Raw genomic sequence first — 19,401 nt, forward strand, 5'->3', positions numbered from 1 at the left:
TTGATGGAATGGAAATGAAATAATCACCTGGTTTACAAGAGGAATATTGTAGCAAAAATTATTTGGAAGATAAATCAGAGAAACTCCATTATTTGTAGTTATCTTTCAACTGGCACTGAGACAACCTATTTTTAACATTGGTAATATAGGGACTACTGTCATCAACCAATCTTATATTACACACCTGTAGTCATAGATTACAGGTGTGTAAGTCATTCATCTGAAAAGTATGGTAACCATATTAGTTGTGAGAAAGCCAACCCTCCATTAATACAAGCTTTGGCTCATTAACAATTAAGCAACGATGCTAATTTTTACAGTTGTTAACCTTAGAAGCTATTTTCAACGAAGGCTGCCAATTCTCATGGCAGTGTTTGCAGTGTTGAGATAGTTTTCGAAGAGAGAGGAACTGAATGAGACGGAGGAATTGGTTTGCAGTTCAACAACACAAAAGAAACGATTGTGTAGAGTTTGTGAAAATGGTTTTATGAGTGGAGTGATGGGGGTTGTAAGGATGTGGAAACGGACAGAAGATGAAAACAGTCCCTAGGCATGGAAGTGAGCTAATAGTCAAGGTATGGAGTGCATCATAGCAGTTACTATTCCTGAAATATATACTTATGGTGCTACAAGATAAGGCAGTGGGCGGGGTGGGTCGGGTGGCAGTGGTGGTGGGGGAAAAATATATTTCAGCACTAATAAGACGAAAATAGTTTTCTAGGAAATGTAGCAGTGGTGATAGGCAGTAGTAGTAGTAGCAGTGGTAGAAAGTAAGTTGAAATGAATACAGAAGAGAGATTTCATAGTTAACAATAGATGAGTTCATAAAGTCCAGATGTGTGCAACACACACACACACACACACACACACACACCTGATACATACATCGTATATATATTACACTGCATCTATCATTCCACACACACACACATGTACTATAAACACACCACAGAAGTTATTGCAAGAGAAATATAATCTTGATGGAGAGAGAGGGGGGTGGAAGATCTTTCAACACAACGAAGCAATGAAGTGTTTAGTAAATATTAATGTTTTATAATGAGAGGATTAACGAGGAAGAGAGGAGGAGAGAAGTGAAGAGCAAAAGGAAATCAATGGGAAATAGAATAGAGTTGTTTGGTAATCATCATCATCATCACCATCATTTAACATCTGTTTCCCATGTTGGCATGGGTTGGACAGTTTGACCAGAGCTGACAAGGCCAGGGGCCATACCAGGCTCCATTGTTCTGGTTTCTATGCCTGGATGCCCTTCCTAATGCCAACCACTCCACAGAGTGTACTGGGTGCTTTTTTTTTATGTGGACACTAGGACTGGTCCCAATTCTGTTGTGGTAGACAGGTATTCTTGAGTACAGCAAGGTGCCAGATATCTGGGTCCTTTGTCATCTCCTTTGTAAGGCTCAGTGTTTTCAGACTGACCCTTCAATACTTCAATACTCTCTCTCTCTCTCTGATGCATGATGCATGTATATGAATGACAATGCTACATGGTAGTGAGACATGGACCCTGAATGCAGAAGGTGCACAAAGTTTAGAGAGGAATGAAGCTAGTATGCTCTGCTTGATGTGCAATGGAGTGCATTGAGAGAAAAGTTGGGCATAAGAGGAATTGGATGCAGCGTGCAAGAGAGAAGAGTTTACTGGTTTGGTGATGTGATGCAAATGGATATCGACAGTCGCATACAGATCTGCTGTCACTTAAAGTGGAGGGAGACACAGTATGATAATAATAATAATAATAATCATCACCATCACGTGACCGACCAGTCCATCAGATGTAGTTACACATCGCTGGTCACAATGTGTTTGCATTGTTTTAGCCTTCAAATCACGCCACCCCACTGGCTAAGCGAGCAGGCCAACAGAAGAAAGAGTGGTGAAAGAGTACAGCAGGGATCACCACCCCCTGCCGGAGCCTCGTGGAGCTTTTAGGTGTTTTCGCTCAATAAACACTCACAATGCCCGGTCTGGGAATCGAAACCGCGATCCTACGACCGCGAGTTAGCTGCCCTAACCACTAGGCCATTGTGCCTCCACAATAATAATAATAATAATGATGATGATGATGATGATGATGATAATAATAATAATGATGAAAGTTTTAAGCGCTTGATAGACTCTTGAAAGCTTGTGGATGCCTAAGGTTCGAGGTAGTAACCCAGTACCCACATAAATTCTACCAGGAATAAGACCGAACCTGAGTAAAATCCTCAATAATATTAATAACGATTGTATTGAACTTCCTTTCATATCTTTGCATAATTATCCAGTGAGAATCTCACATCTTCATTATACCAGGTCTGAGGTAATTACTGCACATGGTGAGAATTGTTATGAAGATAGTGACTGACTGGCTGTTATTTAGCCCTAGATCAAACTGAATTGGACAAAATTGTGATAAAAAAAGTTCCAACCATGACCACCCCATCCTTTTTGCATATGCAGGATTGTACTGTCTGGTGTATTTTTAAGATGGTAGGGCATGATTTGAGGAGTGTTTGGCTGTTATTTCAACAGACCATTCAGATGTTATGATGTTAGGTGTCTGGAAAGTGATCTAAACTTGAAGAATGTTATCAACAACAGCTGATTGTTAGTGGCGAATTGAATTATTCCATTTATAAACCACATTACAACATAAAAGAGAACTAGATGCAAATGCACTGAGGCTTGTATATACACACATAGCCAAATGTCTGTATGTATATATATATAGCCAAACGTGCATGTATACAGATATCTTACAGGGTGACAGTGCCAAGCAGTGATGTGTATAAAGACACACTCACTACCTGTCCAAACATGCTTCAGGTACAATTTCTTGACCTATTTGTTGTCTACAGTGGGAAATTTTCTCCCTGACGAAATACAATGAGTGGCTTTGTTATGGGTTCAAATGTCCGTCAAGCATGTTTGGACTTGTAACGAGTTTGTACATATATGTTAACATGCCTAGCCATGGTTACACATCTGTGAGCATACATCCATAATGAAACCTGCCAACAAACAGAGAGAAAGTGGAAGTGTTGACATGAGCAAGTGAGAACAGCACCCCCCCCCCCATGGAGCTGGATTCCAAACACATGCAGAATCATAGACATTTGAGTGTTCAATAGAAAATCAATGAATGTGAAGAAGAAGGAGAAATAAAAGAACACATATAGACCAGCGCCACATTTACCATTATTTGGAAGATTCAAAGAAGATTCATAGACAAGACATTGTTGTCTTGTCTTTGTTTTGGCTGCAACTAATCCAGTTCCAGTCTCAAAGATTAACCCCAGTCTTCATATCAGTTCTACGTTTGACTACTGAGATTAGGTGACTCATAGAAAGATCAATTATCTCGTATATTTGCTGATAATACATTGAAGAGAATAGCAAAAAGAAAAAAAGAAAAAAAAGGCGTAAGAAAAAATTTCCTGAAAGCAAATCTCACTTGGATTATATGATTTGTCTTCTCAGAGCTGTTTGTAAAGTTTGAAAATATAGAGAGAAGACAATTATTCAATAAGCTTATTATGGTAGGCAAGAAAGCTAAAATGTTGTGCCTGCTTGCTCTCTCTCTCTCTTTCTCTCTCTTTCAACAGACTCACATGAAGCATATGATAGGCTTCTTTCAGTTTCCATCAGCCACAACACTTTGATAGGCCTGGGGCCTAGAGTAGGTGTCACACAGTGGGACTGAACACGAAATCCTATGACCAGGAAGTAAACACCTGCATCTTACTATCCTAACAGCTGTTGATGGTGACACAATCCTACATCAACCTTAACACAAATAGCCATTTAGAAATAGATTAAACAAATTTTACAGCTAAAGCTTAATTAAAATTATGGCGATTTACTAAAATTTATTAAAATTTCAAATAAAAGAATATTCTTTATATTTGTGCAAAACTTATTTTTATTAGTATTTTTATAAATATTTTTATTAGTACCTTTATTAGTACTTTTATTAGTATGGTCATTTGTTGTACAAATGAATAAATTACGACATTTGACTATTCTTGCTTTCTTTCAACTTGTTTAGTACAAAAATCAGATAAAATTTTTAAAAGAAATTTTAATAAAAATTATGTTGAATGTGTGAAGATAATTATATAATTTCACCATATTTCCAGATAGAAATGCTCAATATTTTACCTGGCTTATATTGTATCAATAATCAACATATAAGATATTTATTGATTTTTATTATTAGCCATAGCACAACACTAACTTTTTAATAGACCAATATTGATATTTTGTTCATGATGGTTAACAACTGAGATGCTATTAGAATTTTATCAGAAATAAACAAAAAGTTTATTCTTGGAGAAGCACGGAATTGAAGAGGTTCTTTAAAGTAAGCAGTTTATGCTGAGAAAAGAACATTTTGAAACCATTTTGGTTGAAGATAAAACTGCTTGTACAAACGATAAAAGAAAGAAGCTTGCATGGAATAGCAGACAAAAACATGACCGCTTTTAACTAACATTTTCTATTCTTTCTGCTTAATTGGATGAAATAAGTTGGTTAACACTAGAATATCGACACTTTGATGTTTATGAAATGAAATTTTAGATTCTATTTCACACACATTTTGAACATTTTTTTCTCTTCAAAATAAAGAAAAAACAAAATAATTTCTAAGAAGTTTTCTTTTATGAAAGAAAATTAGGAAATCAAGTATTTAAGTGTCTGATAAAAGATTCTTTCTGCCAGTTGTGAATACATCAATAGACATGGCACAATTTCCATAGTTTAATATGGAAAACAACTGCAATAACAACAACAATGGCAGTAATAAACAAAAGTGTACTGAAATGGGGTGGGTGGGTGTTGTTCTTTGGAAGGATTTCAATCTAAGAAGAACAACAAAATGGTTATCAGAGCAGATTACTGGAATTCATTGATAAGAAAAATATTTGGTATGTAAAACACAATGAGGAAATTTTGTTGATCAAATTTCTTAACCGAAATCAAATTTGAGCAGGAAGCAAAAAAAGATGGGCTGCAACGAAACACTGATCATAGAATTTCTCAGAGTTGAACTTTGGTTTTTGTGTAGAGAACTGCAGTATGCTGCAAATCAAAATTTCATCTTTGCCAATCAATAAATGCTACAGAAGTCAGCTTCTTTTGTCTTTCATGTTGAGAAGTGTGCATGGGGGTGTGTGAGACATTGAAAATGACTTGCACAAACACAACATATCTAATTATCTAGAAAAAAAAATTAATAAAGATAAGACCACACCTCTCTCTCTCTCTCTCTCTCTCTGCACCACATCAATGAAACACACTTGCATGCATGTCTGTATATTATATCACAGCAATTACTTTCCCCATTGAAGTGTATACAGGAAAGAGGCGCAATGGCCCAGTGGTTAGGGCAGCGGACTTGCGGTCATAGGATCACGGTTTCGATTCCCAGACCGGGCGTTGTGAGTGTTTATTGAGCGAAAACACCTAAAAAAGCTCCACGAGGCTCCGGCAGGGATGGTGGTGATCCCTGCTGTACTCTTTCACCACAACTTTCTCTCACTCTTACTTCCTGTTTCTGTTGTACCTGTATTTCAAAGGGCCGGCCTTGTCACTCTGTGTCACGCTGAATATCCCCGAGAACTACGTTAAGGGTGCACGTGTCTGTGGAGTGCTCAGCCACTTACACGTTAATTTCACGAGCAGGCTGTTCCGTTGATTTGGATCAACCGGAACCCTCGTCGTCGTAACCGACGGAGTGCTTCCATTCAGTAAACAGGAGCATGTTAAAGACAAGTGTACACAGCTCCACATTGATAATGTTTCTCGTTTTCTCTACTTAGGAACAAAAGTTCCATCTTAGTTCCAAGTGAACATCAGTCACAGATATATGATGTCACAAATCATGTTATGTCATATATGATCTGTCCAATCCAGACATTCCAGCCTGTCCACTTCACTTCTTAACTCCAATTCTCAACCAACGACAAACATGTTGCTATTAACATGACAGGAATCAAGACAATACTCTCTCTCTTTTACTCTTTTACTTGTTTCAGTCATTTGACTGCGGCCATGCTGGAGCACCACCTTTTAGTACTTATTCTATCGGTCTCTTTTGACGAACCGCTAAGTGACGGGGACGTAAACACACCAGCATCGGTTGTCAAGCAATGCTAGGGGGACAAACACAGACACACAAACATATACACACACACTTATATATATATATATATACATATATACGACAGGCTTCTTTCAGTTTCCGTCTACCAAATCCACTCACAAGGCATTAGTCGGCCCAGGGCTATAGCAGAAGACACTTGCCCAAGATGCCACGCAGTGGGACTGAACCCGGAACCATGTGGTTGGCTAGCAAGCTACTTACCACACAGTCACTCCTGCACCTTATATATATTATATAATAGTGTACATTTAAACACAAAAGAAAACTACCCTTTAACAGGTAATTTTTATATGCTAGAAAGAGCAGCCAACATGTCCAAAACCACGATTTAATAGCAATTTTCGAAGTAAATGAAAAATAAAAAAATAACAAGGTAAAAGTTTTTTATTTACTTCGAAAATTGCTATTAAATCGTGGTTTTGGCCGTGTTGGCTGCTCTTTCTAGCATGTAAAAATTACCTGTTAAAGGGTAGTTTTCTTTTGTGTTTAAATGTACACTATTTTAAAATATGAATATGTTGTCTGTTGACCATTTATACATGCTAGGTTACTGGTGGTGATATTTTATAACGAATATTCACTACCCTATATATGTATGTATATATATACGGTTAAGTAATTGAGATTCAAGTGAATTCTAATGAATTCACATGAATATGGTCCTTAACTAGGATGCACCGGAAATCTATATGGTGTTAACCATACGACAAGTGGGGTGATTACAAATAGGAAAAAAGCAACAAGAATGGATTAAAATCTCGGTACAATCGTTTCGTACGAGGACATCTTTAATAAGCTACAAAAAATGCAGTGAATACAGATGGCTCGTACTCGTCAGCCGAAAAAACATCAGAGAATTCCCAAACATCAAAAGGGGTAGATACAAAAGAGGGTGTAAGATTAACTGCATTGAAGAAAGTTCGATTCATGGAGATCCGATGAAAGGTTTTAAACTTACAGAATTTGTGCATGTCTACATATAGCTCATATTGAATTGCTAATCAAGTTGTGTGAAGAAATTTTCGGATACAGTCATGCAAAATTTCTGAAAATCCGAGTAAGAAGCAAAGTGACTGTCATATCGTGTAGAGGAACAGATTGTTATTGAAATTTACAAGAATCGCAGATAAGTTCGATTCTTGGAGATCCGATGAAAAGTCTTGAACTTACAGAATATGTGCATGTCCTTATAGTTCATAATCCAGTTTTGTGAGGAGATTTAGGGTACAATCATGCGGAAATATCAGGGAATCCGATTCCCTGATATTTTAGCATTTCATCATTAATATGGTGAACAGTTTTATTCCTCGGGGCCAGTATAGCCTTTTCGCCAATCCAATCCATATTCTGATAATTAGCTTGTAGATCTGGGAACACTGCATCTCTGAGATCAGAAGGTGTCTTAACAATGTTACAAATGGAATCGATGGCAATATTACCATTTTCATCCCCTGGTATTTTGCCTTCGCCAAGTGCAAGGAGGGTGTGAGGAAATGCTGCTGATGTGATATTACGTCGCATATGAGCACGCATATTGGTGTGAAGTTTGAGAGTTACTTCCCTTTATTAAAAAAAATATGCATTAAAAAGGAAAAAAATGATGGTAAATTATTTGTAAACTCATAGACTCATCGTAGACGTGCGCTAATACCCAGAAGGGCTCGATATGAATCACGACTATAAGATACCCGGTTTTGGTTAAACTGCATCGCAAAATGTGGGAGTAGTTAGGAATCTAAATCGGAGTAGACAGACACACAACCTTTCTTTTATATATAAATATTTTCGTCCTAAAAAACTTTGTATGGATTGAATGGTTACCTCTATGGAAATATATACACGTACATCATACATACATGTGTGTATAGATGAATATATAAATACATTTAAATATCTATATACACTTTTGGGCGATCTTTCTGTTTCTTAGAGATAACTTTATCCCGTCCGATTCGCTCCAAAATTTACAGGGACATGTAGAATGAGGTGACGATGCTCGTGGGCTACCTTAGAAATCCCTATCTTAAAAGGTGTGGTTGCTAGGGGCCATCTTCCTCACTCACCCTATTTCCTCCAGTACCCTCTCACTCCTCTACATATGACAGGCCACTACGGTTATTTAATGTAAAGTCTTCCTCAAATCACTCTCTCGCTATTTACTCTCTTCCAAGAACATTTTCACTCACTCTTATCTCTTAGCTGCCCATACATTTTACTCATGTATCTATCAGCGTCATAGACAGAAACAAATATTACATCGCCATCGCCTTCTATTGTCTACCTGTCAACACACACACAGTGAATTACTTTCACTTTATTCGTTGCACACTGTGTGTGTGCGTGTGCTGTATCCCACACTAAGAAAAGCACTTGACTCATACACCACAATGTGAGTTTTCTCTAAATTTTGCTTAATTGGGGTTGAAATTTTAAAAAGTGGACCTGGCAAGACCCGATGCATTCTACTCTTAAAAATGCTAGGTAAATTGTAATTGAAGAAATCCTATATTGTAGATTTCTATAAGAGACAAAGGGAGGCAGATAAAATCTGCCTTTTATAATAAGAGATATACAACGGGCTTCTTTCAGTTTCCATCTACCAAATCCACTCACAAGGCTTTGGTCGACCCAAGGCTATAGTAGAAGACAGTTGCCCAGGGTGCCATGCAGTGGGACTGAACCTGGAAGCATGTGGTTGGTAAGCAAGCTACTTACCACACAGCCACTCCTGTGCCCTGTTCAGGCTTGGATATAAACATGTAGTGTAAAACATTCAGACATCATCATTATCTTCCCATATCCTGTGGTACATTCTTTCGCCATAGCCACAAGAATGATGAAAATAGCTCTTCCTTCCCATTTGAAGGAAGGAGGCGTGACAATATTGACGATAGACTCGGCTGATAAACCGACTCGTCCCACACACGACAGCAGTCGTTCGACATAGATAGAAAGATAGATATAGATAGAAAGATAGATCGATGTAGATAGAAAGATAGATAGATAGTGGGTGGCACAAAGTGTAAAGGACGTAAATAGCGCTATAAGCAAGGGAGATAACTAGAAACATATTTGCGTTTCTAATAAGTCGAGGAAGTAAACTGTAATACGGAGATGTACTTGCATAGCAAGTAATTTGATCTGAGATCGTGTGCTGAAACGAAAACAATTGCAGCGTGGAAGGTGTTTGTAAGCCATTTAAGAAACACACAAAAGCCGTTCGATTCACTTCAACATTTAAGTTTAATTTGTCAAAATATTTTCGTCGCTAAAATCCGCGACCTGTTCACTGACAAAGTCCGTGCTGCATCTCTGTAAATATTTCCCGCAAAATCTTACGTATTTGAATCACTATAGCAGAAGGTACTTCTGTTAACGGTGTTGCATCAAGCACGCATAAGCGGCGAGGTTACCTTGGATGGGATGAATACTTCATGTCAGTGGCTTTCCTCTCTGCTCAACGTAGCAAAGACCCAAGAACTCAGGTAGGAGCTTGTATTGTTAATGAAAATCAACGTATTGTTGGCACCGGATATAACGGTATGCCTCGAGGTTGTAGTGACGATGGAAAAACATCGTCACTACAACCTCGAGGCATACCGTTGGTGCCATAACAGTCCCACTGAGCTAGATAACAAATATCTCTACGTATGTCATGCTGAGCTTAATGCTGTTCTCAATAAGAACTCTGCAGACGTTCGCAATTGCACTATGTATGTCGGTTTGTTTACTTGCAATGAATGTGCTAAAGTCATTACACAGTCTGGAATTAAAGAAGTCATATACTTTTCGGATAAATATAAGGACCGAACTACCTCTCAAGCTTCTCGAAAAATGTTTAAACATGCTGAAATAAAATATCGCCAGTATCAACCTACAGACGAACAAATTGTTATAGATTTTACTTCAATAGAAGAAAAGAAAGACCGATTATAAGTCCAGTTTCGCACCTTCCTTCTAAAGTTTCAACTTTAATCAGATGCGAACATAAACACTTGGAATTCATTATATTGCCACCACTGCCTTTTCATAATGATATCCTGTTATATTTTCTAGCTAAAATATTAACTGTTGTATTTTTAACGAACATTTTTATTCCATTTTGTTTTCGTTTGTGTGTACATAACATTTTAACTTCCTCTTTCTAAGAAAGTGAAACTATCCACATTTGCTCCAATACGCAGTAGCGTAGCTGGGGGGTGTGTGTGCATTTTGGGCCGCACTTTTAAAGAGGCTAATGTGTGTGTGTCTGTATTTATTGTATGTGTGTATAAGTAGTTATATGCTTATATTATCTATTATAGTAATATTTTTCTGTTGAAATCCGTTTTAAGGCGGTCAATAGTTTAATTAAAGATGTGTCTATAAATGTGTGTATATATATATATATATATTATATATATATTATATATATATATTACATATTATATTTTATATTTCTATTTCCTTGTCTATTATATTTACTATATATGTTGTATAATGCCTTTACTAATATGTAATGGTGTAATAAAGTATTGATTGAGTATCATCTGATGGTTGATGTTTTATTGATTTAAGTATGTTTCTCCATTTTCTAATTTTGTTACATATATATATATACATGTGTATACATATATATATATACACAAGTGTATACATTACACATGAAATGTATTTATTTATAAACTTTAAACTGAACTTCAATTGTTTTATAAACCTAACAGCTTGGTGTACGTAAATAAACGGCGTAAATTAACGAAGGTATAAACCTGACGGAAATACACGAAGTTGACTACTTTCACTTCTAACAACCAAAGGCATGACTGCCGTTTTTTTTTTTTGTGAGGGTCCGGGGACAGCAACTAGAAAGGCCTCCCCGGGCAGCACAGATTCTAGCTACGCTAGTGCCAATATTCCCTCTAACTCCATCTAATAAAAAGTTATCCGACTTCCACCCAGCATGTTGCGTCTTCTCACTAGCTTTTCTACTACATAGCCACTATCCACTGGAGCTGGTTGATCTCATACCTATTCTACTCAGGATCACCCGACTCCTCTACCCTCTCGTCTCTTATTCATTTGCATAAAACACTACACCTCATCTTTCTCAGACGTTAACTCTTGGAATATCTTTTCTGGAGTTGTTCAAGAACATCAGTTACATCGGTTCTACTAGCGAACTGTGGTCCGGGTGCGCGCAGTCGCGCATCCGCGCTAGCTAGTCGTAAGTAGTCGATCCTACAACGACTTTTTAACCCTAACCCTAACTTGTTTATAAAAATAATTTATTTACTTAGTTTAAAAAATCATTTACTTTGCGTTTTATTTACTTAGTTCGAAAAATATTATTTAATATTATTTAATGGCGCGGGAGTGGCTGTGTGGTAAGTAGCTTGCTAACTAACCACATGGTTCCGGGTTCAGTCCCACCGCGTGGCATCTTGGGCAAGTGTCTTCTGCTATAGCCCCGGGCCGACCAATGCCTTGTGAGTGGATTTGGTAGACGGAAACTGAAAGAAGCCTGTCGTATATATGTATATATATATATATGAGTGTGTGTGTGTCTGTGTTTGTCCCCCTAGCATCGCTTGACAACCGATGCTGATGTGTTTAAGTCCCCGTCACTTAACGGTTCGGCAAAAAGAGACCGATAGAATAAGTACTGGGCTTACAAAGAATAAGTCCCGGGGTTGATTTGCTCGACTAAAGGCGGTGCTCCAGCATGGCCGCAGTCAAATGACTGAAACAAGTAAAAGAGTAGAAGAGAGTAAAGAGTAAAGAGTAATTTTCTTTGATCTGTATTCAGCCTTGAAATACAAACATACGCGGAAGTCGTTGTAGGATCGACTACTTACGACTAGCTAGCGCGAGTGCGTGCACCACTGTTCGCTAGTAGTACCAGTTACATCAACTTAAACAGTTTCGGAGTCGCCTACGAAAGGTCACCAGTGCAGACCCTCACAGGTCAAACCAAACCATAAAAAAAAAAAATTAGTCTTATTAGGTTAATTATGTCTTTTTTTTTTATTTTTGATACTTGTTTCAGTCATTTGACTGCGGCCATGCTGGAGCACCACCTTTTAGTACTTATTCTATCGGTCTGTTTTGACGAACCGCTAAGTGACGGGGACATAAACACACCAGCATCGGTTGTCAAGCAATGCTAGGGGGACAAACACAGACACACAAACATATACACACACACTTATATACATATACATATATACGACAGGCTTCTTTCAGTTTCCGTCTACCAAATCCACTCACAAGGCATTAGTCGGCCCGGGGCTATAGCAGAAGACACTTGCCCAAGATGCCACGCAGTGGGACTGAACCCGGAACCATGTGGTTGGCTAGCAAGCTACTTACCACACAGTCACTCCTGTACCTTATATATATTATATAATAGTGTACATTTAAACACAAAAGAAAACTACCCTTTAACAGGTAATTTTTATATGCTAGAAAGAGCAGCCAACATGTCCAAAACCACGATTTAATAGCAATTTTCGAAGTAAATGAAAAAAAAAAAAATAACATGGTAAAAGTTTTTTATTTACTTCGAAAATTGCTATTAAATCGTGGTTTTGGCCGTGTTGGCTGCTCTTTCTAGCATGTAAAAATGACCTGTTAAAGGGTAGTTTTCTTTTGTGTTTAATGTACACTATTTTAAAATATAATATGTTGTCTGTTGACCATTTATACATGCTAGGTTACTGGTGGTGATATTTTATAACGAATATTCACTACCCTATATATGTATGTATATATATACGGTTAAGTATTGAGATTCAAGTGAATGCTAATGAATTCACATGAATATGGTCCTTAACTAGGATGCACCGGAAATCTATATGGTGTTAACCATACGACAAGTGGGGTGATTACAAATAGGAAAAAAGCAACAAGAATGGATTAAAATCTCGGTACAATCGTTTCGTACGAGGACATCTTTAATAAGCTACAAAAAATGCAGTGAATACAGATGGCTCGTACTCGTCAGCCGAAAAAACATCAGAGAATTCCCAAACATCAAAAGGGGTAGATACAAAAGAGGGTGTAAGATTAACTGCATTGAAGAAAGTTCGATTCATGGAGATCCGATGAAAGGTTTTAAACTTACAGAATTTGTGCATGTCTACATATAGCTCATATTGAATTGCTAATCAAGTTGTGTGAAGAAATTTTCGGATACAGTCATGCAAAATTTCTGAAAATCCGAGTAAGAAGCAAAGTGACTGTCATATCGTGTAGAGGAACAGATTGTTATTGAAATTTACAAGAATCGCAGATAAGTTCGATTCTTGGAGATCCGATGAAAAGTCTTGAACTTACAGAATATGTGCATGTCCTTATAGTTCATAATCCAGTTTTGTGAGGAGATTTAGGCTACAATCATGCGAAAATATCAGGGAATCCGATTCCCTGATATTTTAGCATTTCATCATTAATATGGTGAACAGTTTTATTCCTCGGGGCCAGTATAGCCTTTTCGCCAATCCAATCCATATTCTGATAATTAGCTTGTAGATCTGGGAACACTGCATCTCTGAGATCAGAAGGGGTCTTAACAATGTTACAAATGGAATCGATGGCAATATTACCATTTTCATCCCCTGGTATTTTGCCTTCGCCAAGTGCAAGGAGGGTGTGAGGAAATGCTGCTGATGTGATATTACGTCGCATATGAGCACGCATATTGGTGTGAAGTTTGAGAGTTACTTCCCTTTATTAAAAAAAATATGCATTAAAAAGGAAAAAAATGATGGTAAATTATTTGTAAACTCATAGACTCATCGTAGACGTGCGCTAATACCCAGAAGGGCTCGATATGAATCACGACTATAAGATACCCGGTTTTGGTTAAACTGCATCGCAAAATGTGGGAGTAGTTAGGAATCTAAATCGGAGTAGACAGACACACAACCTTTCTTTTATATATAAATATTTTCGTCCTAAAAAACTTTGTATGGATTGAATGGTTACCTCTATGGAAATATATACACGTACATCATACATACATGTGTGTATAGATGAATATATAAATACATTTAAATATCTATATACACTTTTGGGCGATCTTTCTGTTTCTTAGAGATAACTTTATCCCGTCCGATTCGCTCCAAAATTTACAGGGACATGTAGAATGAGGTGACGATGCTCGTGGGCTACCTTAGAAATCCCTATCTTAAAAGGTGTGGTTGCTAGGGGCCATCTTCCTCACTCACCCTATTTCCTCCAGTACCCTCTCACTCCTCTACATATGACAGGCCACTACGGTTATTTAATGTAAAGTCTTCCTCAAATCATTCTCTCGCTATTTACTCTCTTCCAAGAACATTTTCACTCACTCTTATCTCTTAGCTTCCCATACATTTTACTCATGTATCTATCAGCGTCATAGACAGAAACAAATATTACATCGCCATCGCCTTCTATTGTCTACCTGTCAACACACACACAGTGAATTACTTTCACTTTATTCGTTGCACACTGTGTGTGTGCGTGTGCTGTATCCCACACTAAGAAAAGCACTTGACTCATACACCACAATGTGAGTTTTCTCTAAATTTTGCTTAATTGGGGTTGAAATTTTAAAAAGTGGACCTGGCAAGACCCGATGCATTCTACTCTTAAAAATGCTAGGTAAATTGTAATTGAAGAAATCCTATATTGTAGATTTCTATAAGAGACAAAGGGAGGCAGATAAAATCTGCCTTTTATAATAAGAGATATACGACGGGCTTCTTTCAGTTTCCATCTACCAAATCCACTCACAAGGCTTTGGTCGACCCAAGGCTATAGTAGAAGACAGTTGCCCAGGGTGCCATGCAGTGGGACTGAACCTGGAAGCATGTGGTTGGTAAGCAAGCTACTTACCACACAGCCACTCCTGTGCCCTGTTCAGGCTTGGATATAAACATGTAGTGTAAAACATTCAGACATCATCATTATCTTCCCATATCCTGTGGTACATTCTTTCGCCATAGCCACAAGAATGATGAAAATAGCTCTTCCTTCCCATCTGAAGGAAGGAGGCGTGACAATATTGACGATAGACTTGGCTGATAAACCGACTCGTCCCACACACGACAGCAGTCGTTCGACATAGATAGAAAGATAGATCGATATAGATAGAAAGATAGATAGATAGTGGGTGGCACAAAGTGTAAAGGTCGTAAATAGCGCTATAAGCGAGGAAGATAACTAGAAACATATTTGCGTTTCTAATAAGTCGAGGAAGTAAACTGTAAATACGGAGACGTACTTGCATAGCAAGTGATTTGATCTGAGATCGTGTGCTGAAACGAAAACAATTGCAGCGTGGAAGGTGTTTGTAAGCCATTTAAGAAACACACAAAAGCCGTTCGATTCACTTCAACATTTAAGTTTAATTTGTCAAAATATTTTCGTCGCTAAAATCCGCGACCTGTTCACTGACAAAGTCCGTGCTGCATCTCTGTAAATATTTCCCGCAAAATCTTACGTATTTGAATCACTATGGCAGAAGGTACTTCTGTTAACGATGTTGCATCAAGCATGTCTAAAAAGCGGCAAGGTTACCTTGGATGGGATGATTACTTCATGTCAGTGGCTTTCCTCTCTGCTAAACGTAGCAAAGACCCAAGAACTCAGGTAGGAGCTTGTATTGTTAATGAAGATCGACGTATTGTTGGCACCGGATATAACGGTATGCCTCGAGGTTGTAGTGACGATGTTTTTCCTTGGTGCAATGAAGGTCCCACTGAGCTACAGAAGAAAAGTCTCTACGTATGTCATGCTGAGCTTAATGCTATTCTCAATAAGAACTCTGCAGACGTTCGCAATTGCACTATGTATGTCGGTTTGTTTCCTTGCAATGAATGTGCTAAAGTCATTATACAGTCTGGAATTAAAAAAGTAATATTCTATTCGGATAAATATAAGGACCGAACTACCTCTCAAGCTTCTCGAAAAATGTTTAAAGATGCTGAAATAGACTGTGACCAGTATCAACCTACAGACGAACAAATTGTTATAGATTTTACTTCAATAGAAGAAAAGAAAAACCGGATTATAAGTTCAGACAGACAAAATGTTACAGGTTTTACTTCATTAGATAAAAAGAAAGACCGGATTAAAAGTTCAGATTCACACCTTTTTTCTGAACTTTCATTTTAATCAGATGCGAACATAAACACTTGGAATTCATTATATTGCCACCATTGCCTTTTCATAATGATATCCTGTTATATTTTCTAGCTAAAATATTAACTGTTGTATTTTTAACGAACATTTTTATTCCATTTTGTTTTCGTTTGTGTGTACATAACATTTTAACTTCCTCTTTCTAAGAAAGTGAAACTATCCACATTTGCTCCAATACGCAGTAGCGTAGCTGGGGGGTGTGTGTGCATTTTGGGCCGCACTTTTAAAGAGGCTAATGTGTGTGTGTCTGTATTTATGTATGTGTGTATAAGTAGTTATATGCTTATATTATCTATTATAGTAATATTTTTCTGTTGAAATCCGTTTTAAGGCGGTCAATAGTTTAATTAAAGATGTGTCTATACATGTATATAATATATATATATATATATATATATATATATATATATATACATATATAGATATATATATATATATATATATATATATATATATACATATATATTACATATTATATTTTATATTTTATATTTCTATTTCCTTGTCTATTTATATTTACTATATATGTTGTATAATGCCTTTACTAATATGTAATGGTGTAATAAAGTATTGATTGAGTATCATCTGATGGTTGATGTTTTATTGATTTAAGTATGTTTCTCCATTTTCTAATTTTGTTACATATATATATATACATGTGTATACATATATATATATACACAAGTGTATACATTACACATGAAATGTATTTATTTATAAACTTTAAACTGAACTTCAATTGTTTTATAAACCTAACAGCTTGGTGTACGTAAATAAACGGCGTAAATTAACGAAGGTATAAACCTGACGGAAATACACGAAGTTGACTACTTTCACTTCTAACAACCAACAACTGCTTTCACTTCTAACAACCAACAACTACTTTCACTTCTAACAACTAACAACTGCCGTTTTTTTTTTTGTGAGGGTCCGGGGACAGCAACTAGAAAGGCCTCCCCGGGCAGCACAGATTCTAGCTACGCTAGTGCCAATATTCCCTCTAACTCCATCTAATAAAAAGTTATCCGACTTCCACCCAGCATGTTGCGTCTTCTCACTAGCTTTTCTACTACATAGCCACTATCCACTGGAGCTGGTTGATCTCATACCTATTCTACTCAGGATCACCCGACTCCCTCTACCCTCTCGTCTCTTATTCATTTGCATAAAACACTACACCTCATCTTTCTCAGACGTTAACTCTTGGAATATCTTTTCTGGAGTTGTTCAAGAACATCAGTTACATCGGTTCTACTAGCGAACTGTGGTCCGGGTGCGCGCAGTCGCGCATCCGCGCTAGCTAGTCGTAAGTAGTCGATCCTACAATGACTTTTTAACCCTAACCCTAACTTGTTTATAAAAATAATTTATTTCTTTAGTTTAAAAAATCATTTACTTTGCGTTTTATTTACTTTGTTCGAAAAATATTATTTAATATTATTTAATGGCGCGGGAGTGGCTGTGTGGTAAGTAGCTTGCTAACTAACCACATGGTTCCGGGTTCAGTCCCACCGCGTGGCATCTTGGGCAAGTGTCTTCTGCTATAGCCCCGGGCCGACCAATGCCTTGTGAGTGGATTTGGTAGACGGAAACTGAAAGAAGCCTGCCGTATATATATATGTATATATATATGAGTGTGTGTGTGTCTGTGTTTGTCCCCCTAGCATCGCTTGACAACCGATGCTGATGTGTTTACGTCCCCGTCACTTAACGGTTCGGCAAAAAGAGACCGATAGAATAAGTACTGGGCTTACAAAGAATAAGTCCCGGGGTCGATTTGCTCGACTAAAGGCGGTGCTCCAGCATGGCCGCAGTCAAATGACTGAAACAAGTAAAAGAGTAGAAGAGAGTAAAGAGTAATTTTCTTTGATCTGTATTCAGCCTTGAAATACAAACATACGCGGAAGTCGTTGTAGGATCGACTACTTACGACTAGCTAGCGCGAGTGCGTGCACCACTGTTCGCTAGTAGTACCAGTTACATCAACTTAAACAGTTTCGGAGTCGCCTACGAAAGGTCACCAGTGCAGACCCTCACAGGTCAAACCAAACCATAAAAAAAAAAATTAGTCTTATTCGGTTAATTATGTCTTTTTTTTTTATTTTTATACTTGTTTCAGTCATTTGACTGCGGCCATGCTGGAGCACCACCTTTTAGTACTTATTCTATCGGTCTGTTTTGACGAACCGCTAAGTGACGGGGACATAAACACACCAGCATCGGTTGTCAAGCAATGCTAGGGGGACAAACACAGACACACAAACATATACACACACACTTATATACATATACATATATACGACAGGCTTCTTTCAGTTTCCGTCTACAAATCCACTCACAAGGCATTAGTCGGCCCGGGGCTATAGCAGAAGACACTTGCCCAAGATGCCACGCAGTGGGACTGAACCCGAACCATGTGGTTGGCTAGCAAGCTACTTACCACACAGTCACTCCTGTACCTTATATATATTATATAATAGTGTACATTTAAACACAAAAGAAAACTACCCTTTAACAGGTAATTTTTATATGCTAGAAAGAGCAGCCAACATGTCCAAAACCACGATTTAATAGCAATTTTCGAAGTAAATGAAAAATAAAAAATAACAAGGTAAAAGTTTTTTATTTACTTCGAAAATTGCTATTAAATCGTGGTTTTGGCCGTGTTGGCTGCTCTTTCTAGCATGTAAAAATTACCTGTTAAAGGGTAGTTTTCTTTGTGTTTAAATGTACACTATTTTAAAATATGAATATGTTGTCTGTTGACCATTTATACATGCTAGGTTACTGGTGGTGATATTTTATAACGAATATTCACTACCCTATATATGTATGTTATATATACGGTTAAGTAATTGAGATTCAAGTGAATTCTAATGAATTCACATGAATATGGTCCTTAACTAGGATGCACCGGAAATCTATATGGTGTTAACCATACGACAAGTGGGGTGATTACAAATAGGAAAAAAGCAACAAGAATGGATTAAAATCTCGGTACAATCGTTTCGTACGAGGACATCTTTAATAAGCTACAAAAATGCAGTGAATACAGATGGCTC

General features: G+C 37.5%; 2 protein-coding genes across 4 annotated transcripts in view; one reads left to right on the forward strand and one right to left on the reverse strand.

Annotated features, from left to right (window-relative positions):
- Positions 1 to 19,401, reverse strand: part of LOC115211914 (phosphatidate cytidylyltransferase, photoreceptor-specific) — a 286,511-nt gene that overhangs the window by 96,972 nt on the left and 170,138 nt on the right. The window lies entirely within an intron of this gene.
- On the forward strand, positions 15,232 to 16,589 carry LOC115211933 (deoxycytidylate deaminase-like). The gene has a single exon (XM_036509301.1). It carries the CDS (start codon positions 15,653 to 15,655, stop codon positions 16,310 to 16,312), a length of 660 nt encoding a protein of 219 aa, XP_036365194.1. The 5' UTR covers positions 15,232 to 15,652; the 3' UTR covers positions 16,313 to 16,589.

Source organism: Octopus sinensis, linkage group LG1 (genome assembly GCF_006345805.1).
Source record: "Octopus sinensis linkage group LG1, ASM634580v1, whole genome shotgun sequence".
In the NCBI taxonomy this organism is placed as follows: Eukaryota; Metazoa; Mollusca; class Cephalopoda; order Octopoda; family Octopodidae; genus Octopus; species Octopus sinensis.

Coding starts and splice junctions, on each gene's coding strand:
- LOC115211933 (XM_036509301.1), top strand. CDS start 15,653: ATGGCAGAAGGTACTTCTGTTAACGATGTTGCATCAAGCATGTCTAAA.